The 27,525-nt window shown below is 53.5% G+C and overlaps 1 protein-coding gene across 1 annotated transcript in view; it reads left to right on the plus strand.

Moving 5' to 3' along the window:
* The first annotated feature begins 1,804 nt into the window (after positions 1-1,804).
* The window catches only part of LOC133362891 (serine/threonine-protein kinase PAK 2-like), a 43,924-nt gene continuing 18,203 nt past the window's right edge, over positions 1,805-27,525 (plus strand). The window contains exons 1-3 of the mRNA XM_061581842.1: positions 1,805-1,916; positions 23,017-23,210; positions 27,017-27,117. Coding sequence (XP_061437826.1) covers positions 23,030-23,210; positions 27,017-27,117 — 282 coding nt within the window. The 5' untranslated portion in view covers positions 1,805-1,916; positions 23,017-23,029. The remainder of the gene's footprint in view (positions 1,917-23,016; positions 23,211-27,016; positions 27,118-27,525) is intronic.

Consider the following 27,525-nt stretch of genomic DNA (forward strand, 5'->3'; position numbering starts at 1 on the left):
AACTCACGTTATACTCGCGCACCTGTATCACACACGGAGTGAACACACGCGACACCCACTCTCGCACCGCTCTGCGCAGCGCTCCCCCGAGGCGAGCCGCAGCACTACAGAATCACTGCGTACCCACGCGCAACCCGCGCGCTCAGCTCCGCGCAGCGCTCACTCACGTGGCGAACCACTGTGCACACAGCGCACCCACACGCTCACACTGCACGACAAGATCACGCGAGACCACGCTTCGCTATTAATGATTTATTATAGGCCACCTGCGAATTGATGTTGAATCAGTGAGTCGACGAGGCTGGCCTATTCCACTAAACCTGTACCTATTCCCTATTTATCGGCTTACGATACCCTACTTTACCTCCCCACTCACTGTTTGGTGCCCGCGGAGGTTCGCTGCTCTCTGCGCTAACAGCGTACCTCGATGCGTCGCACGGACGTCCGGGTCGCTGGCTGGAACTCCTGCTGGTCCGCTGGCCTGGAGAGAAGGGGCGATTTCCCCTCTCCGCTCCTCTATTTATCCTCCCTACCTCAAAGGGGATGCTGCGCTGAACAATGGGCTCGTGCCCCCCAAGCCCGTGCACGGCGGTTCCCCGGGCGCTGTTGATATGCTAATCAGTGAGCGACGTTGGCGGCGTACATCCTAATTACTCCCTTACCCTTCCTAACAATGGGGCCTGCGCGCTCCAGCGCAATTATCCCAACCCCCCATGACTATGCGCAACAGCCCCTGTGACCCCGCTATTCATGCTGTCCCGTGCCTCCCCTGCTTGCCCCGTCGACCCGTGGGAGTGTGTGTGGGGGGAGATGCGCTTCAACCGCGGTGGCCGAATGCCCCACGCCGCGACCACACCATATTAAGGCCGGCCGCGGCGCCGCGGTGCCACGTAGCACGGGGGGGGGGTCATCCAATTCCCTGATCGCCGGAAACCGTGAGAATTAATCCCGATAAGGGTCTCTCGGATAAAAACCGGTCGATCAGGTGACCTTCCCTTCCAGCTCTATGGGGGGGGGGGAATGCGTGCGGGTGTGTGCTTATGTGGGGCGGGTGATGGGGGGCAGTGCGGTGGGGGGAAGCCGGGCGGCTCCCTGGTTCGGCAGAGCGGCCCCGTCGTTGTGGCACCACAAAAGGGCTGGGTGGGGAGGGGCTGGGTGGGGAAGGGCTGGGTGGGGAGGGGCTGGGTGGGGAGGGGCTGGGTGGGGAAGGGCTGGATGGGGAGGGGCTGGGTGGGGAAGGGCTGGGTGGGGAGGGGCTGGTTGGGTAAGGTGGGGCTGGGTGGGGAGGGGCTGGTCACCCCGTGGTGCCCTTATAAAACTCAACGTTTAACCTACTCACGCCGGCTTGTGCCCGCCCTCACAGTCGGGCATATTTGCGGAATACACCACGCCGCCGTTGACCCTGCAGGCCATTGACCGAGCAGCCCGACGTTCCTACCAGCTCCCTCCGCAGGAATGTGTTCTTAGCTCGGTGAAGTTGCTTGTCGGCGTGTGACGTCATGTTACCAGGCACGCCCGAGCGCGGCCCGACCAACCGCTAAGATGACGTCACGATCAAAGACGTCATCTCGGTGTCATGCGTCACCCCGCCCCCACCCCCAGGGAGGGCAGCAACTCCAGTGACGTCACCACCCCCCCCCAACTTATGCCCCTCCCCCAACACCCCTCCCCCCCCCCACAGCGTGTTTAGATTCCCTAGCGCGGATAGGCGCAAGCCCCGCCAACCGATTGGCCCACCCCCCCCCCCACATGTCACGAGGTGCGCGCCTCGTCCAATGAGCGCAGAGCAAAGTCGCGGATCCGAGCTAACTTTTCAAATCCCGCGCCGCTGCCGCCGCCATTGTAGCGTCCCGCGTCTCCTCCATCTCCTCATCGCCTCCTCCTCCTCCTCAACCTCCTCCTCTTCCCAGCGCCAGGTGACTCCTCCCGCTCCCCTTCGTGGCACGCTCGCGGTCCCACCACGATCACAACCGCCGGTGCTGCACGATCACCCTCCCCCCCCCCCCCACCAACCGGGGCACGGGTTGGGAGGGTGGGGGGGCAGAGGCGCCTCGAAACCCGCGAGGAATCCAGGCGAGCCCGAGGCCCCGCTGCGAGGGGAGGCCGCAACGGGTTCGGGACGAGCGCTTGCTCCCGATTGGTGCGCGGGGTTGGCGGAGTCGCTTGCCGCGTGCCTGGCAACTCGTCTCGGCGCTGCGGCAACTCGTCTCGGCGCTGCGGCAACTCGTCTCGGCGCTGCGGCAACTCGGCGAGCCCCCGTTTGTGTTGCGAGGAGTGCGGAGTGTGTGTGAGGGGGGAGCGGTGGGTGTAGTGGTTAGCGCTACCCTGCGCTACGAAACCGGCGACCCGAGTTCGATTCCCCGCTCACGGCCACCAACATCACCGCTGACGATGATCCGAACCGCTACCCGAGCTCTCCCCTAGGTCGCCTCAGCCTCAAATGTAGTGCCCGGTGCGGTGTTGTCGTAGACATCGCCGCCGGGGAGACCAAAAGGCGGCCGGGCGTGGTGCTGGCCACCCACCCCCTCGTGTGCCCGGCCTTAATAGGCGCTCGCTAACTCCACTTGCCCCAACTGTCTGTGCAGGCTACACGGGGGATCTTTGTCTTTGCCAAGTTCGCGACGCGTGGCTTCGGGCAGGAATCCCCCGCGTGGCGAGCGCGGAGTGCTGCTGCTCGCCAGTCACGTCCGAGTCTATGGGCAGTGTTGAGTCTATGGGTAGTGTTGAGTCTATGGGTAGTGTTGAGTCTATGGGTAGTGTTGAGTCTATGGGCAGTGTTGAGTCTATGGGCAGTGTTGAGTCTATGGGCAGTGTTGAGTCTATGGGCAGTGTTGAGTCTATGGGCAGTGTTGAGTCTATGGGTAGTGTTGAGTCTATGGGTAGTGTTGAGTCTATGGGCAGTGTTGAGTCTATGGGCAGTGCTGAGTCTATGGGCAGTGTTGAGTCTATGGGCAGTGTTGAGTCTATGGGCAGTGCTGAGTCTATGGGCAGTGCTGAGTCTATGGGCAGTGTTGAGTCTATGGGCAGTGTTGAGTCTATGGGCAGTGTTGAGTCTATGGGCAGTGTTGAGTCTATGGGCAGTGTTGAGTCTATGGGCAGTGTTGAGTCTATGGGCAGTGTTGAGTCTATGGTGCAGTGTTGAGTCTATGGGCAGTGTTGAGTCTATGGGCAGTGTTGAGTCTATGGGCAGTGTTGAGTCTATGGGCAGTGTTGAGTCTATGGGCAGTGCTGAGTCTATGGGCAGTGCTGAGTCTATGGGCAGTGTTGAGTCTATGGGCAGTGTTGAGTCTATGGGCAGTGTTGAGTCTATGGGCAGTGTTGAGTCTATGGGCAGTGTTGAGTCTATGGGCAGTGTTGAGTCTATGGTGCAGTGTTGAGTCTATGGTGCAGTGCTGAGTCTATGGGCAGTGTTGAGTCTATGGGTAGTGTTGAGTCTATGGGTAGTGTTGAGTCTATGGGTAGTGTTGAGTCTATGGGTAGTGTTGAGTCTGGTGCAGTGTTGAGTCTATGGGTAGTGTTGAGTCTATGGTGCAGTGTTGAGTCTATGAGCAGTGTTGAGTCTATGGGCAGTGTTGAGTCTATGGTGCAGTGTTGAGTCTGTGGTGCAGTGTTGAGTCTATGGGCAGTGTTGAGTCTATGGTGCAGTGTTGAGTCTATGGTGCAGTGCTGAGTCTATGGGCAGTGTTGAGTCTATGGTGCAGTGTTGAGTCTATGGGTAGTGTTGAGTCTATGAGCAGTGTTGAGTCTATGGGCAGTGTTGAGTCTATGGTGCAGTGCTGAGTCTATGGGCAGTGTTGAGTCTATGGGCAGTGTTGAGTCTATGGTGCAGTGCTGAGTCTATGGTGCAGTGCTGAGTCTATGGTGCAGTGTTGAGTATATGGGCAGTGTTGAGTCTATGGGCAGTGTTTAGTCTATGGTGCAGTGTTTAGTCTATGGTGCAGTGTTGAGTCTATGGGCAGTGTTGAGTCTATGGTGCAGTGTTGAGTCTATGGGCAGTGTTGAGTCTATGGTGCAGTGTTGAGTCTATGGGCAGTGTTGAGTCTATGGTGCAGTGCCGAGTCTATGGGCAGTGCCGAGTCTATGGGCAGTGTTGAGTCTATGGTGCAGTGCTGAGTCTATGGTGCAGTGTTGAGTCTATGGTGCAGTGTTGAGTCTATGGGCAGTGCTGAGTCTATGGGCAGTGTTGAGTCTATGGGCAGTGCTGAGTCTATGGTGCAGTGCTGAGTCTATGGGCAGTGCTCAGTCTATGGGCAGTGCTGAGTCTATGGTGCAGTGCTGAGTCTATGGTGCAGTGCTGAGTCTATGGGCAGTGTTGAGTCTATGGTGCAGTGCTGAGTCTATGGGCAGTGCTGAGTCTATGGGCAGTGCTGAGTCTATGGTGCAGTGCTGAGTCTATGGGCATTGTTTAGTCTATGGGCAGTGTTGAGTCTATGGGCAGTGCTGAGTCTATGGTGCAGTATTGGGTCTATGGTGCAGTGTTGGGTCTATGGTGCAGTGTTGAGTCTATGGTGCAGTGTTGAGTCTATGGGGCAGTGTTGAGTCTATGGTGCAGTATTGAGTCTATGGGGCAGTGCTGAGTCTATGGTGCAGTGCTGAGTTTATGGGTAGTGTTGAGTCTATGGTGCAGTGTTGAGTCTATGGGTAGTGTTGAGTCTATGGTGCAGTGTTGAGTCTATGGGCAGTGTTGAGTCTATGGGCAGTGTTGAGTCTATGGTGCAGTGTTGAGTCTATGGGTAGTGTTGAGTCTGGTGCAGTGTTGAGTCTATGGGTAGTGTTTAGTCTATGGTGCAGTGTTGAGTCTATGGGCAGTGTTGAGTCTATGGTGCAGTATTGAGTCTATGGGTAGTGTTGAGTCTGGTGCAGTGTTGAGTCTATGGGCAGTGTTGAGTCTATGGGTAGTGTTGAGTCTATGGGCAGTGTTGAGTCTATGGTGCAGTATTGAGTCTATGGGTAGTGTTGAGTCTATGGGCAGTGTTGAGTCTATGGGCAGTGTTTAGTCTATGGGCAGTGTTGAGTCTATGGTGCAGTATTGAGTCTATGGGTAGTGTTGAGTCTGGTGCAGTGTTGAGTCTATGGGCAGTGTTGAGTCTATGGGCAGTGTTGAGTCTATGGGCAGTGTTGAGTCTATGGTGCAGTATTGAGTCTATGGGCAGTGTTGAGTCTGGGTAGTGTTGAGTCTATGGGCAGTGTTGAGTCTATGGGCAGTGTTGAGTCTATGGGCAGTGTTGAGTCTATGGTGCAGTATTGAGTCTATGGGTAGTGTTGAGTCTATGGTGCAGTATTGAGTCTATGGGTAGTGTTGAGTCTGGTGCAGTGTTGAGTCTATGGGTAGTGTTGAGTCTATGGTGCAGTATTGAGTCTATGGGCAGTGTTGAGTCTATGGGCAGTGTTGAGTCTATGGTGCAGTGTTGAGTCTATGGGCAGTGTTGAGTCTATGGTGCAGTGTTGAGTCTATGGGCAGTGTTGAGTCTATGGGCAGTTAAATTTCGATTTAAAGCTTTCGTGACTGCAGGGATTCATCTTCTTGGTTCTTTCGGTAAAGTCACGTAGAAGGGAAGTAATAAAATAATAAAAATAAAACATAATAAAACAATTCTCACGACGTTTCGGCCACAACGCAAGCAGCCGTCCTCAGGTGAAAACCAGGTCCGTCGAGGCGACAGTCTGAATGAAACAGCACACGAGCTTGGAGCATATATATAAGCTGGGCGCATTGACAAATGAATTTGCATATCAAAAGGAATTTAGCATATTTATGGGAAATGCAGGAATGTGATTAGTACTGCATATGCATGTGCATTATGCAGGATTAACAGCATCAAAGGGAGCTGCAGTTACTGCTGCTGCTGCAGTTTCTGCTGCTGCTGCAGTTGCTGCTGCTGCTGCAGTTGCTGCTGCACTTGCTGCTGCTGCTGCACTTGCTGCTGCTGCTGCACTTGCTGCTGCTGCTGCAGTTGCTGCCTTATCCATTTTAATATAACACTATGTATTATTCTACCCACCCTAATGTGTATCATACTGCTATATGTTTACTGTACAATTACGACACCATACATTACTCTGCACACTGCACCATGCCAGTGAGTGGAACGTGGTCTGAAAGTCACCGTAAACGTGAACACAATCAGTTAAGATCCGAAATGGTTTATTACGTCCTTCCAATGATTGCTAAGCCAGAATCCATCTTCTCGGTTGAAATTGTCTCTGTTTGTATATGTGGATCGCCTCATGAACGAATCTCTCATGATAGCCAGATGGCTTGCAGAGAACCTCTGTCTTGGAGAAGTCAATGTCATGTGAGCCCACTGAATTGTAACAGTGATCTGCCACGGCTGAGGTGTTTGTCCTACCGTGTTTCAGGTCTGCCTTATGTTCACGGATGCGGTCCGAGACATGTCGTTTGGTTTCTCCAATGTAACTGCTACCACAGAGGCAACTTAGTTTGTAGACGCCAGGGTACTGTACGTCTGGAACCACATCTTTTACAGACGGGACCAGATCACGGATTTTATGTACTGTGTTGAATCGGACCTGGATCTTGTGTTTAATCAGGATTTTGGAGATCTTTTTTGTGACCCCAGCAATGTAGGGTAAGGTGATGGTCTTGAAAGGCTCCTCAACAGGATCCTTCTTGATGGTTGGAGTGATGGCTTTGCGGATTGTGTAGTCGGAGTAACCATTAGCCTTAAGAGCTTGGCGTACGTGTTTGAGTTCACTGGAAATGTGTTCATGGTCGGAGATGCATTGGGCTCTATGATATAGAGTCTTGATGAGGGAATTCTTCTGGGATGGATGGTGGTGGGAATCCGGTTTTAGATAAGCATCCGTGTGGGTGGCTTTCCTGTAGACAGAGTGGCTCATTGAACCATCAGGTCTCCTTTTGATTAGGACATCCAAAAAGGGTAGCTTGCCATCATTAATTGATCAGACCAAACAGTTCTCGTTGAAACCTTCTGCAGCCAGGCCACCAAGATTGTACGGCTTGCCTAAGATACATAAAGAAGATACACCTCTTCGTCCCATTGTCTCTACTATCAACTCCCCCACTTACAAACTGGCTCGTTTTTTGTCCGAAATCCTACGGCCTTTCACTGGAAAAACCACCTCTGCAGTACTAAACTCTACTGACCTGGTATCGACAATCAAGGGGATTGCCCTGTCCCCAGACGACCTGCTTGTCAGTTTTGATGTGGTTTCCTTGTTCACCAAGGTGCCTGTGCCTGACACCATCGCAATCATTGAAGACTTGGTTCATCAAGGACTGAATGCTGGGGTACCCCCCTGGTGAGACACTGCTTAACCAATGCATACTTCACCTGGAATGGAACCTTCTACAAGCAAATTGAGGGCACCCCAATGGGCTCCCCCCTATCTCCGGTTGTAGCCAACATCTTCATGGAGAAATTTGAGACGGACGCCATCCAGACTGCCACTCTACGCCCGACCTTATGGAAGAGGTACGTAGACGACACTTTTGTCATCTGGCCACATGGCCGGCCTGCTCTAGACCAATTTCTCGACCACATCAATTCCATACACCCAGCCATCAGATTCACCATGGAAGTCGAAAATGATGGCAAGCTACCCTTTTTGGATGTCCTAATCAAAAGGAGACCTGATGGTTCAATGAGCCACTCTGTCTACAGGAAAGCCACCCACACGGATGCTTATCTAAAACCGGATTCCCACCACCATCCATCCCAGAAGAATTCCCTCATCAAGACTCTATATCATAGAGCCCAATGCATCTCCGACCATGAACACATTTCCAGTGAACTCAAACACGTACGCCAAGCTCTTAAGGCTAATGGTTACTCCGACTACACAATCCGCAAAGCCATCACTCCAACCATCAAGAAGGATCCTGTTGAGGAGCCTTTCAAGACCATCACCTTACCCTACATTGCTGGGGTCACAAAAAAGATCTCCAAAATCCTGATTAAACACAAGATCCAGGTCCGATTCAACACAGTACATAAAATCCGTGATCTGGTCCCGTCTGTAAAAGATGTGGTTCCAGACGTACAGTACCCTGGCGTCTACAAACTAAGTTGCCTCTGTGGTAGCAGTTACATTGGAGAAACCAAACGACATGTCTCGGACCGCATCCGTGAACATAAGGCAGACCTGAAACACGGTAGGACAAACACCTCAGCCGTGGCAGATCACTGTTACAATTCAGTGGGCTCACATGACATTGACTTCTCCAAGACAGAGGTTCTCTGCAAGCCATCTGGCTATCATGAGAGATTCGTTCATGAGGCGATCCACATATACAAACACAGAGACAATTTCAACCGAGAAGATGGATTCTGGCTTAGCAATCATTGGAAGGACGTAATAAACCATTTCGGATCTTAACTGATTGTGTTCACGTTTACGGTGACTTTCAGACCACGTTCCACTCACTGGCATGGTGCAGTGTGCAGAGTAATGTATGGTGTCGTAATTGTACAGTAAACATATAGCAGTATGATACACATTAGGGTGGGTAGAATAATACATAGTGTTATATTAAAATGGATAAGGCAGCAACTGCAGCAGCAGCAGCAAGTGCAGCAGCAGCAGCAAGTGCAGCAGCAGCAGCAAGTGCAGCAGCAACTGCAGCAGCAGCAGCAACTGCAGCAGCAGCAGAAACTGCAGCAGCAGCAGCAACTGCTGCAGCAGCAGTAACTGCAGCTCCCTTTGATGCTGTTAATCCTGCATAATGCACATGCATATGCAGTACTAATCACATTCCTGCATTTCCCATAAATATGCTAAATTCCTTTTGATATGCAAATTCATTTGTCAATGCGCCCAGCTTATATATATGCTCCAAGCTCGTGTGCTGTTTCATTCAGACTGTCGCCTCGACGGACCTGGTTTTCACCTGAGGACGGCTGCTTGCGTTGTGGCCGAAACGTCGTGAGAATTGTTTTATTATGTTTTATTTTTATTATTTTATTACTTCCCTTCTATGGGCAGTGTTGAGTCTATGGGCAGTGCCGAGTCTATGGGTAGTGTTGAGTCTATGGGCAGTACTGAGTCTATGGGCAGCGGTGAGTCTGGTGCAGTGTTGAGTCTATGGTGCAGTACTGAGTCTATGGGCAGTGCTGAGTCTATGGGCAGCGGTGAGTCTGGTGCAGTGTTGAGTCTATGGTGCAGTACTGAGTCTATGGGGAGTGTTGTATGTATGTTGAACTTCTTTCGCACCGCACGTAACCCAACCGTGCTTATCGGAGGTTCGAAATATAAGTGCAAAATTGCTTGCGTACCTATAATTCGGTGCGGTATTCCACCCAGATACATTTGTTTTAGCAACCCTATTTCTGCTGATGAGACCCAGACGACGGTGGAAACCGCTGCAAGAGAGAGTGGACTTCAAGCGACCGCCGCTGACGATGTGAATATTTATTTGCTGGTTGGCATCTGAACGGTTCTTGTCATCGCCATTTTTTATTCGGAATACGGAGGGCACATTCGTTCATCGATTCAACTCAACCCTTACGCCCTAGACGCACACATTTTGTGTACGTGGTGGTAGTGAATTTTCAGTAACATGGTGTATGCCAACTATACTAATAGGGTTTTTCCCCTTTTTTCTGGCAACAAAACTGACACCTTTTGCAAGGAATCATGCTTACATTAACCACAATACCTGCAGTCAGATGCAAACAAAAAACAATACTCTGATAATTTATGCATTGTCTTTGAAACTGATTGGTCCGCACCAGAGACAGCTTTCTTTGGAGCCTAGTCTCATATGGTGTTCGACCAGATGACGCCAAAAGGCGCACATCATGATGTAGCTGCTCACCCCGAGCTCTCATTACTCTGGTATTGCGTTGTCTTTGAACTGTGCGCCTTTTGGCGTCATCTGGTCGAACACCATATGAGACTAGGCTCCAAAGAAAGCTGTCTCTGGTGCGGACCAATCAGTTTCAAAGACAATGCATAAATTATCAGAGTATTGTTTTTTGTTTGCATTTGACTGCAGGTATTGTGGTTAATGTAAGCATGATTCCTTGCAAAAGGTGTCAGTTTTGTTGCCAGAAAAAAGGGGAAAAACCCTATTAGTATATTTTGGTACTGGCAAAGGAGATCCCATGATGATGGTGTATGCCACGTTAACTTTTGCGATTATGCTAATGCACCTGAATATCTTTGTGTAGAGACGGTAGTGCAGCGGTCGGTCAGCGCGCCACGCCACGAACCCGGCTACCCAAGCTCAAATCCCGTTCACGGCCAACACCGGTGACAATTATTTGAATAGGTGCTGGACCTCCCCTCGGTCGACTTAGCCACAAAATGAGTACCCTGGTGCAGTGTGTAGTAAACATCGTCACTGGGGAGACAAAGGCGGCCAGGCGTGGTGCTGGCCACCCACCCCCTCGTGTGCCACATGCTACTCGCTAACAGCACTTGCCCCAGCAGTCTGTTAAGGGGACACGGGGGATCATTGTCTTTGTAGAGACAAAGACAAGGATTGTACAGCTTGGCCTGGTAGTGCACCTAGCCTGGCACAGGCACCGTGGTGAAGTCACTATTGTTGTTGTTGTTGTGGTAGAAACGGCAATCAGTCTCATTGTTTGGGGACCCCTCCAGAGAGACCATCTGTGCCACTTCTCTTCTTCCGTATGGCTGATGTAGTTGAAGAGCAACAGCTACAATTTAACATTCTAAGCTAAACTATTAAACTCAACTATATTTTATTTATTTTACGAGGTAAGGCCCACTCTTTTTCAGAAGCGACCTGGCCATGGGAAATGATAGCTCAACGAAGTTGCTTTTCATCATTGGGTGGAAATTTATATCTGTAGCCAAATACTTTAAATGCGTGACGTCGATTATAAATGTGGAGGGAAAAACCGGAGGAGCCGGAGAAAAATCCAGATGACCACGGGGGGAGAGAGAGAGAGAGAGACGCAAACTCCAAATATACAGCAGCAGCAGGCGCCAGGGTCGGGATAGAACCCACAACCTCCTGCATACCAGGCGAGGTAGTTAACATCTCCTAGCCACCGTGATTATGGTGATGAGAGAGAGAGACACGCCAACTCCAAATATACAGCAGCAGCAGGCGCCAGGGTCGGGATAGAACCCACAACCTCCTGCATACCAGGCGAGGTAGTTAGCATCTCCTAGCCACCGTGATTATGATGATGAGAGAGAGAGAGACACGCCAACTCCAAATATACAGCAGCAGCAGGCGTCGTCAGGGTCGGGATAGAACCCATGACCTCCTGCATCCCAGGCGAGCGAGTTAACATCTCCTAGCCACCGTGATTATGATGATGAGAGAGAGAGAGACACGCCAACTCCAAATATACAGCAGCAGGCGTCGTCAGGGTCGAGATAGAACCCATGACCTGCATACCAGGTGAGGGCGTTAACATCTCCTAACCACCCAGACCCAGGACACCGATAGTCGATGTTCGGTCGCCGAGTTGATGGGAATTCGTCGCGATTTCCCACTCGGTACGAGTGGGCCGCGTGAAGGCTGCCGTCGATCACTCCTTTGTGCCACTGGACCTTAGACGGACGTCAGGATATGTAAACAATGCTGTGTGGCTGGTGTTCGAACTCGGATTATTGTCGGACTTTGTTCGGAGCCGTTCCGCTGTGCAGTAAAACTGGTGATGTTAACCTGGGGGGGGGGGGGGGGCTCTTGTCATAATGGCCATCCTTGGGCCCGTGAGTCAGCCACCTGATTTTGAAGCCAACCCAAAAAAACTGTTATGGATGTTAGCTATGTTAGTGGTGATGGTGGTGATGATGGTGGGGATGGTGGGGATGATGGTAGCTTTGTTAGTGATGATGGTAGCTATGTTAGTGCTGATGGTGGTGGTGGTGATGATAGTAGCTTTGTTAGTGGTGATGGTGGGGATGATGGTGGGGATGATGGTAGCTTTGTTAGTGATGAAGGTAGCTATGTTAGTGGTGATGGTGGTGGTGATGATGGTGCGGATGATGGTAGCTTTGTTAGTGATGATGGTAGCTATGTTAGTGGTGATGGTGGTGGTGGTGATGATAGTAGCTTTGTTAGTGGTGATGGTGGTGATGATGGTGGGGATGATGGTAGCTTTGTTAGTGATGATGGTAGCTATGCTAGTGGTGATGGTGGTGGTGGTAATGATGGTAGCTTTGTTAGTGGTGATGGTGATGGTAGCTTTGTTAGTGGTGATGGTGATGATAGCTTTGTTAGTAGTGATGGTGTTGGTGATGGTAGTTATGTTAGTGGTGATGGTGGTGGTAATGATGGTAGCTTTGTTAGTGGTGATGGTGGTGGTGATGGTAGCTTTGTTATTAGTGATGGTGTTGGTGATGGTAGTTATGTTAGTGGTGATGGTGGTGGTAATGATGGTAGCTTTGTTAGTGGTGATGTTGGTGGTGATGGTAGCTATGTGAGTGGAGTGTGTACGTTGAACTTCTTTCGCACTGTACTGTACGTAGCCACCCGTGCTAGTCCGTGGTGCGGGGAGAAGGACAACAGCCCATTCATGATCAGGCTGATCAGATGCTGAAAGACAAGTGGGGTCATGTTGAGTTGGGGCCAACCTTGGACTCTGACTCACAGCTCAATGATGAGTCTCCCCTGTCACCAACCCGGAGTGGTTGGTGTCACGCTTCTTCGCTGTGTCTCCTGTCCATCCTGTGCGCTGGTCTTTTACAAATATTCTGCGCAGGCCACCGTCGCTCTTTTGGTGTTGGCATTGCCAGACCTTGAGGAGTGCACTGTGGGTGCTGCGGGGCAGCTCGAGAGATGGTCCACGTGGCTTGCTTCGCCTGACGAGACACATCGGTTGGTTGCGCGGAAGCCATTTGGAATTGGAGCCAGAGGCGAGCTCCTCACCGCGGGCGATTGCTCGCCGGCTCCATCCCCATTCCATTTTGGCAGAGGGACATTTCTGGCAGATTCTGTTGATGCGTTGCGAGCGGTTACACATACGAAAAAATAAGAAGAGGTTTTACCCTTCATGGCAATAAAAGGAAGCATGTCCTTGCATGGTTCCCTGCAACACCTGTTTTATTGCCACTAAGGGTAAAACTTATTCTTATTTTTAAATCCTTTATATTAAGTTCACTTGCTTGCTTGCTTGCGCGCTTACGACCGTGCAAATCTTTCGGTCGTTTTTTAACTCACTTCCCGTGATCCAATCGAGCTGACATTTTGCACACAGACTCGTTGTGCGTGACAATTTAGTTTCGTGAAAATTTTTGTTCAAAAATTTTACACTTTTTAGGAATTTTTTTTAAATATTTAATTACCAATTGCTTAATGGTGGCAGGCATTCATCTGACCCACAGGTGGCAGCCATCTCAAGCCAGAGGACGAGAGGACTCTAGCTGCCACGCATATAAAGGATTTATAGTGAAAAACTTTGTTTTTACGGGTTAATTTTTCATACTTTGATGCTGGCAAAAAAGGTCCCACGGTGGCGACACGGTGGCTACAAGAAGCTGTTTGTGGACTTGCCGCTGGTGGTGGTGGTGGTCACCCCGCTTGGGGCAGTGACGGTGGCGCCCGTAGTTGATGGATCGCAACAATCTTGTGAAACTCCCTTCCCTCGCCGTGGGTTGTCCTGGTGCAATGCCCTGGCTCTCCAGGAGAATTCCTCTACTCATGAATGAGTTTGGTTCCAGAGGTCTGTGTCCATAAGTCATTTTGTTCGGAAGTCCAACTTTGCTCCTGTCGATTGCAAACGCGTTGTACGGCGTGTACACTTAACATGGGTAATGGTTTTAAAAGTTATATAATCTCCTGTCGATGCCATTGGTTCTTCTTGTTCTGCAGATATAGATGCCGCTGGTTTTTCACGTTCTGCAGATGTAGATGCCACTGGTTCTTCACGTTCTGCAGATGTAGATGCCACTGGTTCTTCACTTTCTGCAGATGTAGATGCCACTGGTTCTTCACCTTCTGTAGATGTAGATGCCACTGGTTCTTCACTTTCTGCAGATGTAGATGCCACTGGTTCTTCACTTTCTGCAGATGTAGATGCCACTGGTTCTTCACTTTCTGCAGATGTAGATGCCACTGGTTCTTCACGTTCTCCAGATGTAGATGCCACTGGTTCTTCACTTCCTGCAGATGTAGATGCCACTGGTTCTTCACTTTCTGCAGATGTAGATGCCACTGGTTCTTCACGTTCTCCAGATGTAGATGCCACTGGTTCTTCACGTTCTGTAGATGTAGATGCCACTGGTTCTTCACTTTCTGCAGATGTAGATGCCACTGGTTCTTCACTTTTTGCAGATGTAGATGCCACTGGTTCTTCACTTCCTGCAGATGTAGATGCCACTGGTTCTTCACTTTCTGCAGATGTAGATGCCACTGGTTCTTCACGTTCTCCAGATGTAGATGCCACTGGTTCTTCACGTTCTCCAGATGTAGATGCCACTGGTTCTTCACCTTCTGTAGATGTAGATGCCACTGGTTCTTCACGTTCTGTAGATGTAGATGCCACTGGTTCTTCACGTTCTCCAGATGTAGATGCCACTGGTTCTTCACGTTCTCCAGATGTAGATGCCACTGGTTCTTCACGTTCTGCAGATGTAGATGCCACCACCATCTATTGCGCGGCAGTTGAACTTGCAACTGGACATACGGACCAGGTTTGTTCGTATCTGTGAATATTCGTGAGTCGAATGTTTGCAAGTAGAGGAGTCTGAATAGACCGGCGGTTCTTAACCTTTTACTGCAGCCTGCACTCCTTGGGTTCTCAATCGTAAAAAAAAAAACATTTTACAGTGGTGATAAATATATAGGGCATCGATGAAACAAAGTACGTTGTTGCTTACTGCCCGTGCTTAATTTGACCTTCAAAAAAAATCCGGCCACATCCCCGCGCCCCCGGAAAGGGCATCTCGCACCCCCAGTGGGTGCAGCGTGAAGCCGAGGCCGAGAAGAAGCCCCACTGAAGCCGAGGATGCCTGCCACGACACGTGGAGCGGTGGGATTGGTGATGTTGGTGGACGTCGCGAAAACCACAGGAGGTTTCATTGGCATTGGGAGGCCTTCATTCAGCAATGGATTGATGGTGGCTGATGACGATCATTTGTTGCCTTGGTGGCTATGAGATGTTAACTACCTCGCCTGGTCTACAGGAGGTCGTGGGTTCGATCCCGACCCTGACGACACCTGCTGCTGTATATTTGGAGTTTGCTTGTCTCATCATCATCATATTTGTGGCTATGAGATGTTAACTACCTCGGCCTGGTCTACAGGAGGCCGTGGGTTCGATCCCGACCCTGACGCCTGCTGTATATTTGGAGTTTGCATGTCTCATCATCATCACGATGGCTAGGAGATGTTAACTACCTCGCCTGGTCTACAGGAGGTCGTGAGTTCGATCCCGACCCTGATGATGCCTGCTGCTGTATATTTGGAGTTTGCGTGTCTCTCTCATCATCTTTCTCTTTGTGGCTAGGAGATGTTAACTACCTCGCCTGGTATATAGGAGGACGTGGATCCCGACCCTGACGCCTGTTGTATGTTTGGAGTTTGCGTCTCTCTCTCTCCCCGTGTCGCGTGGTTTTTTTCCGGGTCCTCCGCTTTTTCCCTCCCCACATTTCCTATCAACGTCACGCGTTTGTGGAGTATTTTGCTGCTGCCGTAAAGTTCCACGCGATGATGACGATGAAGACGATGATGACGATGATGACGATGATGGCGATGATCAGCCACTTGGTTGAGCTGTCGTTTGCGTTGGCCAGGTCGCTACGTAGCAGCCCACTGGGGCCTTCTATTACCTTACTCAAATACAATAAATAAAGTAGTTTACCCAGGGAGGCCCCACTATGTGTCTCAAGACAACTTTGCAGCAGCAGCAGCAGCAGGAGCAGCAGCGCTGTTCTTCATTGGGATGTTTGTCCACGGATTCCATTTGCGACAAGTCGTTGGGATTATTGTGTGTGGGGCGGGAGACGAGGCGACTCCACGCGTCCTCAGGTAGTGCCAAGAGAGGCTCCACACGGATAGATTCTCAAGTCCATTGCCGCACCACCGCCACCACCTCTTGCAGCACATGCCCGGTAGTACACTGGGTATCGCGAGATGTGTTCTCGGTGTAGTCCGAATTGTGAGTAATCCACTTTGTGTGAGAGAGAGAGAGACCACCATCATCATCATCAAGTCAGGCTCGTGTGGACAGCGCAGTGACCCAGGCAGGGCCTGGTGAAGTGAGTGGTGAAGTGAGTCAGGCTGGGCCTGGTGAAGTGAGTGGTGAAGTGAGTCAGGCTGGGTCTGGTGAAGTGAGTGGTGAAGTGAGTCAGGCTGGGTCTGGTGAAGTGAGTGGTGAAGTGAGTCAGGCAGGGCCTGGTGAAGTGAGTGGTGAAGTGAGTCAGGCTGGGCCTGGTGAAGTGAGTGGTGAAGTGAGTCAGGCTGGGTCTGGTGAAGTGAGTGGTGAAGTGAGTCAGGCTGGGTCTGGTGAAGTGAGTCAGGCTGGGCCTGGTGAAGTGAGTGGTGAAGTGAGTCAGGCTGGGCCTGGTGAAGTGAGTGGTGAAGTGAGTCAGGCTGGGCCTGGTGAAGTGAGTCAGGCAGCACAGCGATGGAGCCCGGAATGGGTGAAGTCAGTTGTCGGGTCGCTGTGATGATCCACACCCATTTCTAGCGGCACAGTGGGGGCTTGGCAGGGTATGAGAGGGTGGGTGTGAGAGTGTGAGTGTGTGAGGGTGTGAGGGTGTGAGAGTGTGGGTGGGTGTGTAAGTGTGTGAGAGTGTGAGTATGTGAGAGTGTGAGGGTGTGAGGGTGTGTGAGAGTGTGAGGGTGTGTGAGAGTGTGAGGGTGTGTTGGTGGGGGTGTGAGAGTGTGGGTGTGTGTGGGTGTGTGAGAGTGTGAGATTGTGGTTGTGCGAGAGTGTGTGAGAGTGTGGATGTGTGTGTGAGTGTGAGAGTGTGTGAGGGTGTGGTTGTGAGTGGGTGTATGTGCGGGTCAGCGGTGGGTGTAGTGGTTAGCACTACGCTGCGCTACGAACCCGGCGACCCGAGTTCGATTCCCGCTCACGGCCACCACCGCCGGTGACGATTATCTGAACCGGTCCTGGGCCTCCCCTAGGTTGACTCAGGCTCAAATGAGTACCTGGTGCGGTGTGTAAACATCGCCACTGGGGAGACAAAGGCGGCCGGGCGTGGTGCTGGCCACCCACCCCCTCGTGTGCCGTGCCGGCCTTCATAGGTGCTGCTCGCTAACAGCACTTGCCCCAACAATCTGTTCAGGCTATACGGGGGATCTTTGTCTCATCGTGGGTGTGTGCGTGTCGTATGGAATGTCGTGGGGATGGGTCGTGTAGCGGGTAGCGCGGTTTCGCTTGCGGTCTTGGGCCTCCCCTAGGTCAACTCAGCCTCAAATGACAGGCGTGGTGCCGGTCACCCACCCACCCCCTCGTGTGCCACGGTAACAACACTTTCCCCAAGAGTCTGTTGAAGGCTACACGGGGGATCTTTGTCTTTGTGTATGTTAACGAGTGTTCTCAGTCAAGCTACAGAGGGGTGGGGGTGGTGGTGGTGGCAGGCACGAGAGGAGTATTCCTGTGTCAGCTTGCACCAGTCGCGCAGAGACCCACAGACTCGCATAGAGACCCACAGACTCACACAGAGACCCACACACTCACACAGACCCACAGACTCGCAGAGAGACCCACAGACTCGCGCAGAGACCCACACACTCACACAGACCCACAGACTCGCAGAGAGACCCACAGACTCGCGCAGAGACCCACACACTCACACAGACCCACAGACTCGCAGAGAGACCCACAGACTCGCGCAGAGACCCACAGACTCACACAGAGACCCACAGACTCGCACAGAGACCCACAGACTCGGATAGAGACCCACAGACTCGCAGAGAGACCCACAGACTCGCGCAGAGACCCACACACTCACACAGACCCACAGACTCGCAGAGAGACCCACAGACTCGCATAGAGAGCCACAGACTCGCGCATAGAGACCCACAGACTCGCACAGAGACCCACAGACTCGCAGAGAGCCACAGACTCACGCATAGAGACCCACAGACTCGCGCAGAGAGCCACAGACTCGCAGAGAGCCACAGACTCACGCATAGAGACCCACAGACTCGCGCATAGAGACCCACAGACTCATGCAGAGAGCCACAGACTCGCGCAGAGACCCACAGACTCGCACAGAGACCCACAGACTCGCATAGAGACCCACAGACTCGCAGAGAGACCCACAGACTCGCGCATAGAGACCCACAGACTCGCGCATAGAGACCCACAGACTCGCATAGAGACCCACAGACTCGCATAGAGACCCACAGACTCGCAGAGAGACCCACAGACTCGCGCATAGAGACCAACAGACTCGCACAGAGACCCACAGACTCGCATAGAGACCCACAGACTCACACAGAGACCCACAGACTCGCACAGAGACCCACAGACTCGCATAGAGACCCACAGACTCGCGCAGAGACCCACAGACTCACACAGAGACCCACAGACTCGCAGAGAGACTCACAGACTCGTGCAGAGACCCACAGACTCACACAGAGACCCACAGACTCGCAGAGAGACCCACAGACTCGCGCAGAGACCCACAGACTCACACAGAGACCCACAGACTCGCAGAGAGACCCACAGACTCGCGCAGAGACCCACAGACTCACACAGAGATCCACAGACTCGCATAGAGAGCCACAGACTCGCGCAGAGAGACCCATAGACTCACACAGAGAGACCCACAGACTCACACAGAGAGACCCACAGACTCACACAGAGAGACCCACAGACTCGCATAGAGAGCCACAGACTCGCGCAGAGAGACCCACAGACTCACACAGAGAGACCCACAGACTCACACAGAGAGACCCACAGACTCACACAGAGAGACCCACAGACTCACACAGAGAGACCCACAGACTCGCATAGAGAGCCACAGACTCACGCAGAGAGACCCACCCGCTCATTCACCTAATAATCATTTACTGACCCATTCACCCACTCACCCACACACTCATCCACCCACTCACCCACACACTTCACCATCTCACCCACACTTCACCATCTCACTCACCCACTCACCACTGTTCATTATAAACCTCAGAACTTCCACTGGTGAGTCTCTATCTCTATTGGTCTCTATGGGTCTCTATGAGTCTCTGTTGGTCTCTGTTGGACTCTATGGGTCTCTATGAGCCTCTATGAGTCTCTATGCATCTCTATGGGTCTCTGAATCTCTATTGGTCTCTGAGTCTCTATGTATCTCTATGGGTCTCTATGAATGGGCGAGTGAGCGAGTGAATGGTTGAGTGAGCGAGCGAATGGTTGAGTGAGCGAGTGAATGGTTGAGTGAGCGAGTGAATGGTTGAGTGGGCGAGTGAGCGAGTGAATGGTTGAGTGGGCGAGTGAATGGGCGAGTGGGCGAGTGAATGGGCGAGTGAGCGAGTGAATGGGCGAGTGAGCGAGTGAATGGGCGAGTGAGCGAGTGAATGGGCGAGTGAGCGAGTGAATGGGCGAGTGAGCGAGTGAATGGGCGAGTGAGCGAGTGAATGGGCGAGTGAGCGAGTGAATGGGCGAGTGAGCGAGTGAATGGGCGAGTGAGCGAGTGAATGGGCGAGTGAGCGAGTGAATGGGCGAGTGAGCGAGTGAATGGTCGAGTGAGCGAGTGAATGGTCGAGTGAGCGAGTGAATGGGCGAGTGAGCGAGTGAATGGGCGAGTGAGCGAGTGAATGGGCGAGTGAGCGAGTGAATGGGCGAGTGAGCGAGTGAATGGGCGAGTGAGCGAGTGAATGGGCGAGTGAGCGAGTGAATGGGCGAGTGAGCGAGTGAGTGAATGGGCGAGTGAGCGAGTGAGTGAATGGGCGAGTGAGCGAGTGAGTGAATGGGCGAGTGAGCGAGTGAGTGAATGGGCGAGTGAGCGAGTGAGTGAATGGGCGAGTGAGCGAGTGAGTGAATGGGCGAGTGAGCGAGTGAGTGAATGGTCGAGTGAGCGAGTGAGTGAATGGTCGAGTGAGCGAGTGAGTGAATGGTCGAGTGAGCGAGTGAGTGAATGGTCGAGTGAGCGAGTGAGTGAATGGTCGAGTGAGCGAGTGAGTGAATGGTCGAGTGAGCGAGTGAGTGAATGGTCGAGTGAGCGAGTGAGTGAATGGTCGAGTGAGCGAGTGAGTGAATGGTCGAGTGAGCGAGTGAGTGAATGGTCGAGTGAGCGAGTGAGTGAATGGTCGAGTGAGCGAGTGAGTGAATGGTCGAGTGAGCGAGTGAGTGAATGGTCGAGTGAGCGAGTGAGTGAATGGTCGAGTGAGCGAGTGAGTGAATGGTCGAGTGAGCGAGTGAGTGAATGGTCGAGTGAGCGAGTGAATGGTCGAGTGAGCGAGTGAATGGTCGAGTGAGCGAGTGAATGGGCGAGTGAGCGAGTGAATGGGCGAGTGAGCGAGTGAATGGGCGAGTGAGCGAGTGAATGGGCGAGTGAGCGAGCGAGTGAGCGGTTGAGTGATTGAATGAGCGAGTGAATGGTTGAATGAGCGAGTGAATGGTTGAATGAGCGAGTGGGCGAGTGAATGGTTGAGTGAGCGAATGAATGGTTGAGTGAGCGAGTGAATGGTTGAGTGAGCGGTTGAGTGGTTGAGTGAGCGGTTGAGTGAGCGAGTGGGCGAGTGAATGGTTGAGTGGGCGAGTGAATGGTTGAGTGGGCGAGTGAATGGTTGAGTGGGCGAGTGAATGGTTGAGTGGGCGAGTGGACGAGTGGTTGAGTGGGCGAGTGAATGGTTGAGTGGGCGAGTGGACGAGTGGTTGAGTGAGTGGTTGAGTGGGCGAGTGGACGAGTGGTTGAGTGAGCGAGTGGACGAGTGGTTGAGTGAGTGGTTGAGTGAGCGAGTGGACGAGTGGTTGAGTGAGTGAGTTGACGGTGGGTCGCGGCCAGTGTCTTGGAGGAGGAGCAAATGCCACAGCGAGGAGGAGGAGCGACGCTGTTTATTGCGCACTTGGAGCTGGGTGCTCGTGGTGGCATTCGAGGCACGCGGCGCCGTTACTGCCGCCCCCTCCGCCAGCCCCGCAGGGCACCGCGGCGAAAGTGGCAGGCGAACCGGTTTGAACGGCACCCACCGTGTCTGTCACCTCCCGCCCCTCCCCGGCACACTGTACGCACTGTGCGCACTGTACGCACTGTACACACGCGGCGGGTCAGCCCGGTGGTGTCGGTGGTGCCAGTTCCGGTGGCACAAAAAACAGCGACGCCGCGTGTGTAAACATCGCCACTAGGGAGACAAAGGCGGTCGGGCGTGGTGCTGGCCACCTACCCCCTCGTGTACCGTTCCGGCCTTCATAGGTGCTCGCTAACAGCACTTGCCCCTACAGTCTGTTAAGGCTATACGGGGGATCTTTGTCTTTGTCACTGTGTGTGTGTCACTGTGTGTGTCACTGTATCACTGTGTGTGTGTGTCTGTCACTGTGTGTGTGTCACTGTGTGTGTCACTGTGTGTGTCTGTGTGTGTCACTGTGTGTGTCACTGTGTGTCGACTCAGCCTTAAATGAGTACCTGGTGCGGTGTGTAAACATCGCCACTGGGGAGACAAAGGCGGTCGGGCGTGGTGCTGGCCACCCACCCCCTCGTGTACCGTTCCGGCCTTCATAGGTGCTCGCTAACAGCACTTGCCCCTACAGTCTGTTAAGGCTATACGGGGGATCTTTGTCTTTGTCACTGTGTGTGTGTGTGTGTCTCTGTCACTGTGTGTGTCACTGTGTGTCTGTCACTGTGTGTGTGTGTGTGTGTCTGTCACTCGTGTGCCGTGCCGGCCTCCGTAGGTGCTGCTTGATGACAGCACTTGCCCCAACAGTCTGTTCAGGCTACACGGGGGATCTTTGTTTTGTCTGTCACAGTGCGAGTGCGCGTCGGCCTTCATCGCTGCTACTCGCAGGTAGCTAACACGTTTGGGGGAATCTTTGTCTTTGTGCCTGTGTGTGATACACACACACACACACCCGTGCATACACACGCACATACACGCACACACGTGCGTACACCTACACTCACGCACACACACACGCACACACCCGTGCATACACACGCACACACACACACTTGCGTACACCTACGCACACGCGCACACACACACACACGTACACACACACGTACACACGCACACGTGCACACACACACGTGCACACACACACGTGCACACACACACACACGTACACCCACACACACACCTACACTCACGCACACGCACACACACACACGTACACACACGTACACACACGTACACACACACGTACACACACGTACACACACACGTACACCCACACACACACCTACACTCACGCACACGCACACACACACGTACACACACACGTACACACACACACGTACACACACGCACACACACACGTACACACACACAAGCGCACACACACACGTACACACACACGTACACACACACACGTACACACACGCACACACACACGTACACACGCACACGCACACACACACGCACACACACACGTACACACACACACGTACACACATGTACGCACACACACACGTACACACACGCACACACACACACGTACACACACACACGTACGCACACACACACACGTACACACACACACACACGCACACACACACACGTACACACACACACACGTACACACACGTACACGCACACACACACACCTACACTCACGCACACACACACACGTACACACACACACGCACACACACACGTACACACACACACACACGTACACACACACACGTACACACACACGTACACTCACGCACACACACACGTACACACACACACACGCGCACACACACACGTACACACACACACACGTACACACACGCACACACACACGTACACACACGCACACACACACGCACACACACACACACCTACACTCACGCACACGCACACACACACACGTACACACACGTACGCACATGTACACACACACACGTACACACACGCACACACACCCGTGCATACACACGCACATACACGCACACACGTGCGTACACCTACACTCACGCGCACACATACGCACACGCACACGCGTGCCCCTGCAGGCGCGTGTGAAGGATGTCGGACAACGGGGAGGCGGAGGACAAGCCGCCGGCGCCGCCGATGCGCATGACGAGCACCATCTTGGGCAGCAAGGAGGCGCCGGCGCCGCACCATGGCTCCAAGCCGCTGCCCTCGGCGCCCCCCGACGAGAAGAAGTCCAAATCGCGCGTCCTCGGCTCCATCTTCGGGGACCGGCGTGAGTGGGGAGTGGGGGGGGGGGGGGGGTGTGACGCTGTGTGTGTGTGACGCTGTGTGTGTGTGACGCTGTGTGTGTGTGACGCTGTGTGTGTGTGACGCTGTGTGTGTGTGACGCTGTGTGTGTGTGACGCTGTGTGTGTGTGACGCTGTGTGGGTGTGTGACGGTGTGTGTGTGTGTGACGCTGTGTGTGTGTGACGCTGTGTGTGTGTGACGCTGTGTGTGTGTGGGTGTGACGCTGTGTGTCGCTGTGTGTGTTGCTGTGTGTGTGACGCTGTGTGTGTGTGTGTGACGCTGTGTGTGTGTGTGTGACGCTATGTGTGTGCGATGCTGTGTGTGTGTGTGGGTGTGTGACGCTGTGTGTGCGATGCTGTGTGTGTGTGTGGGTGTGTGACGCTGTGTGTGTGTGTGCGACGCTGTGTGTGTGACGCTGTGTGTGTGTGTGGGTGTGACGCTGTGTGTGTGATGCTGTGTGTGTGACGCTGTGTGTGTGTGACGCTGTGTGTGTGTGTGCGACGCTGTGTGTGTGACGCTGTGTGTGTGTGTGGGTGTGACGCTGTGTGTGTGATGCTGTGTGTGTGTGACGCTGTGTGTGTGTGACGCTGTGTGTGTGACGCTGTGTGTGGGTGTGACGCTGTGTGTGTGATGCTGTGTGTGTGACGCTGTGTGTGTGCGACGCTGTGTGTGTGCGACGCTGTGTGCGACGCTGTGTGTGTCGCTGTGTGTGTGTGTGACGCTGTGTGTGGGTGTGTGACGCTGTGTGTCGCTGTATGTGTTGCTGTGTGTGTGACGCTGTGTGTGTGTCGCTGTGTGTGTGTGTGTGACGCTGTGTGTGTGTGACGCTGTGTGTGTGTGACGCTGTGTGTGTGGGTGTGTGATGCTGTGTGTGTGTGTGGGTGTGTGACGCTGTGTGTCGCTGTATGTTTGTGACGCTGTGTGTGTGTCGCTGTGTGTGTGACGCTGTGTGTGTGTGACGCTGTGTGTGTGTGACGCTGTGTGTGTGTGACGCTGTGTGTGTGTGTGCGACGCTGTGTGTGCGATGCTGTGTCTGTGTGTGGGTGTGTGACGCTGTGTGTGCGACGCTGTGTGTGTGACGCTGTGTGTGTGACGCTGTGTGTGTGTGACGCAGTGTGTGTGTGACGCTGTGTGTGTGTGACGCTGTGTGTGTCGCTGTGTGTGTGTGTGTGCGACGCTGTGTGTGTGACGCTGTGTGTGTGTGACGCTGTGTGTGTGTGACGCTGTGTGTGTGTGTGGGTGTGTGACGCTGTGTGTGTGTGTGCGACGCTGTGTGTGTGTGACGCTGTGTGTGTGTGACGCTGTGTGTGTGTGACGCTGTGTGTGTGTGACGCAGTGTGTGTGTGGGTGTGTGACGCTGTGTGTGTGTGTGCGACGCTGTGTGTGTGACGCTGTGTGTGCGACGCTGTGTGTGTGTGACGCTGTGTGTGTGACGCTGTGTGTGTGTGACGCTGTGTGTGTGTGACGCTGTGTGTGTGTGTGTGACGCTGTGTGTGTGTGACGCTGTGTGTGTGGGTGTGTGACGCTGTGTGTGTGTGTGTGTGCGATGCTGTGTGTGTGACGCTGTGTGTGTGTGACGCTGTGTGTGTGACGCTGTGTGTGTGTGACGCTGTGTGTGTGTGACGCTGTGTGTGTGTGACGCTGTGTGTGTGTGTGTGTGTGACGCTGTGTGTGTGTGTGTGTGACGCTGTGTGTGTGTGTGTGACGCTGTGTGTGTGTGTGTGACGCTGTGTGTGTGTGACGCTGTGTGTGTGACGTTGTGTGTGTGTGACGCTGTGTGTGTGTGTGTGTGACGCTGTGTGTGACGCTGTGTGTGTGTGTGGGTGTGTGACGCTGTGTGTGTGTGTGCGACGCTGTGTGTGTGACGCTGTGTGTGTCGCTGTGTGTGTGTGTGTGTGACGCTGTGTGTGTCGCTGTGTGTGTGTGTGTGAGACGCTGTGTGTGTGTGTGGGTGACGCTGTGTGTGTGTGTGGGTGTGTGACGCTGTGTGTCGCTGTGTGTGTTGCTGTGTGTTTGTGACGCTGTGTGTGTGTCGCTGTGTGTGTGTGACGCTGTGTGTGTGCGACGCTGTGTGTGCGACGCTGTGTGTGTCGCTGTGTGTGTGACGCTGTGTGTGTGGGTGTGTGACGCTGTGTGTGGGTGTGTGATGCTGTGTGTCGCTGTGTGTGTTGCTGTGTGTGTGACGCTGTGTGTGTGTTTGTGTCGCTGTGTGTGTGACGCTGTGTGTGTGTGACGCTGTGTGTGTGTGTGCGACGCTGTGTGTGTGACGCTGTGTGTGTCGCTGTGTGTGCGAGACGCTGTGTGTGTGGGTGTGTGACGCTGTGTGTGTGTGTGGGTGTGTGACGCTGTGTGTCGCTGTGTGTGTTGCTGTGTGTGTGACGCTGTGTGTGTGTTTGTGACGCTGTGTGTGTCGCTGTGTGTGTGTGTGCGACGCTGTGTGTGTGACGCTGTGTGTGTCGCTGTGTGTGTGTGTGAGACGCTGTGTGTGTGGGTGTGTGACGCTGTGTGTCGCTGTGTGTGTGACGCTGTGTGTGTGTGTGACGCTGTGTGTGTGACGCTGTGTGTGTGTGTGACGCTGTGTGTGTGTGTGACGCTGTGTGTGTGTGTGACGCTGTGTGTGTGTGTGACGCTGTGTGTGTGTGACGCTGTGTGTGTGTGTGTGACGCTGTGTGTGTGTGTGGCGCTGTGTGTGTGTGTGACGCTGTGTGTGTGTTTGTGACGCTGTGTGTGTGTGTGTGTGTGACGCTGGGTGTGTGTTTGTGTCGCTGTGTGTGTGACGCTGTGTGTGTGACGCTGTGTGTGTGTGTGACGCTGTGTGTGTGTGTGACGCTGTGTGTGTGTGGTGACGCTGTGTGTGTGTGTGACGCTGTGTGTGTGACGCTGTGTGTGTGTGACGCTGTGTGTGTGTGTGACGCTGTGTGTGTGTGTGACGCTGTGTGTGTGTGACGCTGTGTGTGTTGACGCTGTGTGTGTGTGACGCTGTGTGTGTGTGACGCTGTGTGTGTGTGTGACGCTGTGTGTGTGACGCTGTGTGTGTGTGTGTGACGCTGTGTGTGTGTGTGTGACGCTGTGTGTGTGTGACGCTGTGTGTGTGTGCGACGCTGTGTGTGTGTGCGACGCTGTGTGTGTGTGCGACGCTGTGTGTGTGTGCGACGCTGTGTGTGTGTGCGACGCTGTGTGTGTGTGTGTGACGCTGTGTGTGTGTGACGCTGTGTGTGTGTGACGCTGTGTGTGTGACGCTGTGTGTGTGACGCTGTGTGTGTGTGACGCTGTGTGTGTGTGACGCTGTGTGTGTGACGCTGTGTGTGTGACGCTGTGTGTGTGTGTGACGCTGTGTGTGTGTGTGACGCTGTGTGTGTGTGTGACGCTGTGTTGTGTGTGTGACGCTGTGTGTGTGTGTGACGCTGTGTGTGTGTGTGACGCTGTGTGTGTGACGCTGTGGTGTGACGCTGTGTGTGTGACGCTGTGTGTGTGTGTGATGCTGTGTGTGTGTGTGACGCTGTGTGTGTGACGCTGTGTGTGACGCTGTGTGTGTGACGCTGTGTGTGTGTGTGACGCTGTGTGTGTGTGTGACGCTGTGTGTGTGTGTGACGCTGTGTGTGTGTGTGTGACGCTGTGTGTGTGTGTGACGCTGTGTGTGTGTGTGACGCTGTGTGTGTGGCGCTGTGTGTGTGTGACGCTGTGTGTGTGTGACGCTGTGTGTGTGTGACGCTGTGTGTGTGTGACGCTGTGTGTGTGTGTAAGGCTGTGTGTGTGTGACGCTGTGTGTGTGACGCTGTGTGTGTGCGTAGCCAACAAGAAGAAAGAGAAGGAGCGCCCCGAGATTTCGCTGCCCTCCGACTTTGAGCACACGGTGCACGTCGGCTTTGATGCCGTCACGGGGGAGTTCACGGTAACCGCTCACCACCACCGCACTCACCACCACCTCACCACCGCACTTACCATCACCACACTCACCACCACCGCACTCACCACCATCTCACCACCGCACTCACCATCACCACACTCACCACCTCCACGCTCACCACCACCGCACTCACCACCACCGCACTCACCACCTCCGCGGTCACCACCACCACCGCGCTCACCACCTCCACGCTCACCACCTCCACGCTCACCACCACCGCGCTCACCACCACCACGCTCACCACCACCGCACTCACCACCACCGCACTCACCACCACCGCCAGCCGCTTCACCACCACCACGTTTACCACCAACACCACCCCTACAACTCTCACCTACACCACCCTTACCACCAACACAACACTTACCACCACCACGTTTACCACCACCACGT

The sequence above is a fragment of the Lethenteron reissneri genome, unplaced genomic scaffold, assembly GCF_015708825.2.
Source record: "Lethenteron reissneri isolate LAM-NWPU_2019-01 unplaced genomic scaffold, ASM1570882v1 scaffold_1638, whole genome shotgun sequence".
Classification (NCBI taxonomy): Eukaryota; Metazoa; Chordata; class Hyperoartia; order Petromyzontiformes; family Petromyzontidae; genus Lethenteron; species Lethenteron reissneri.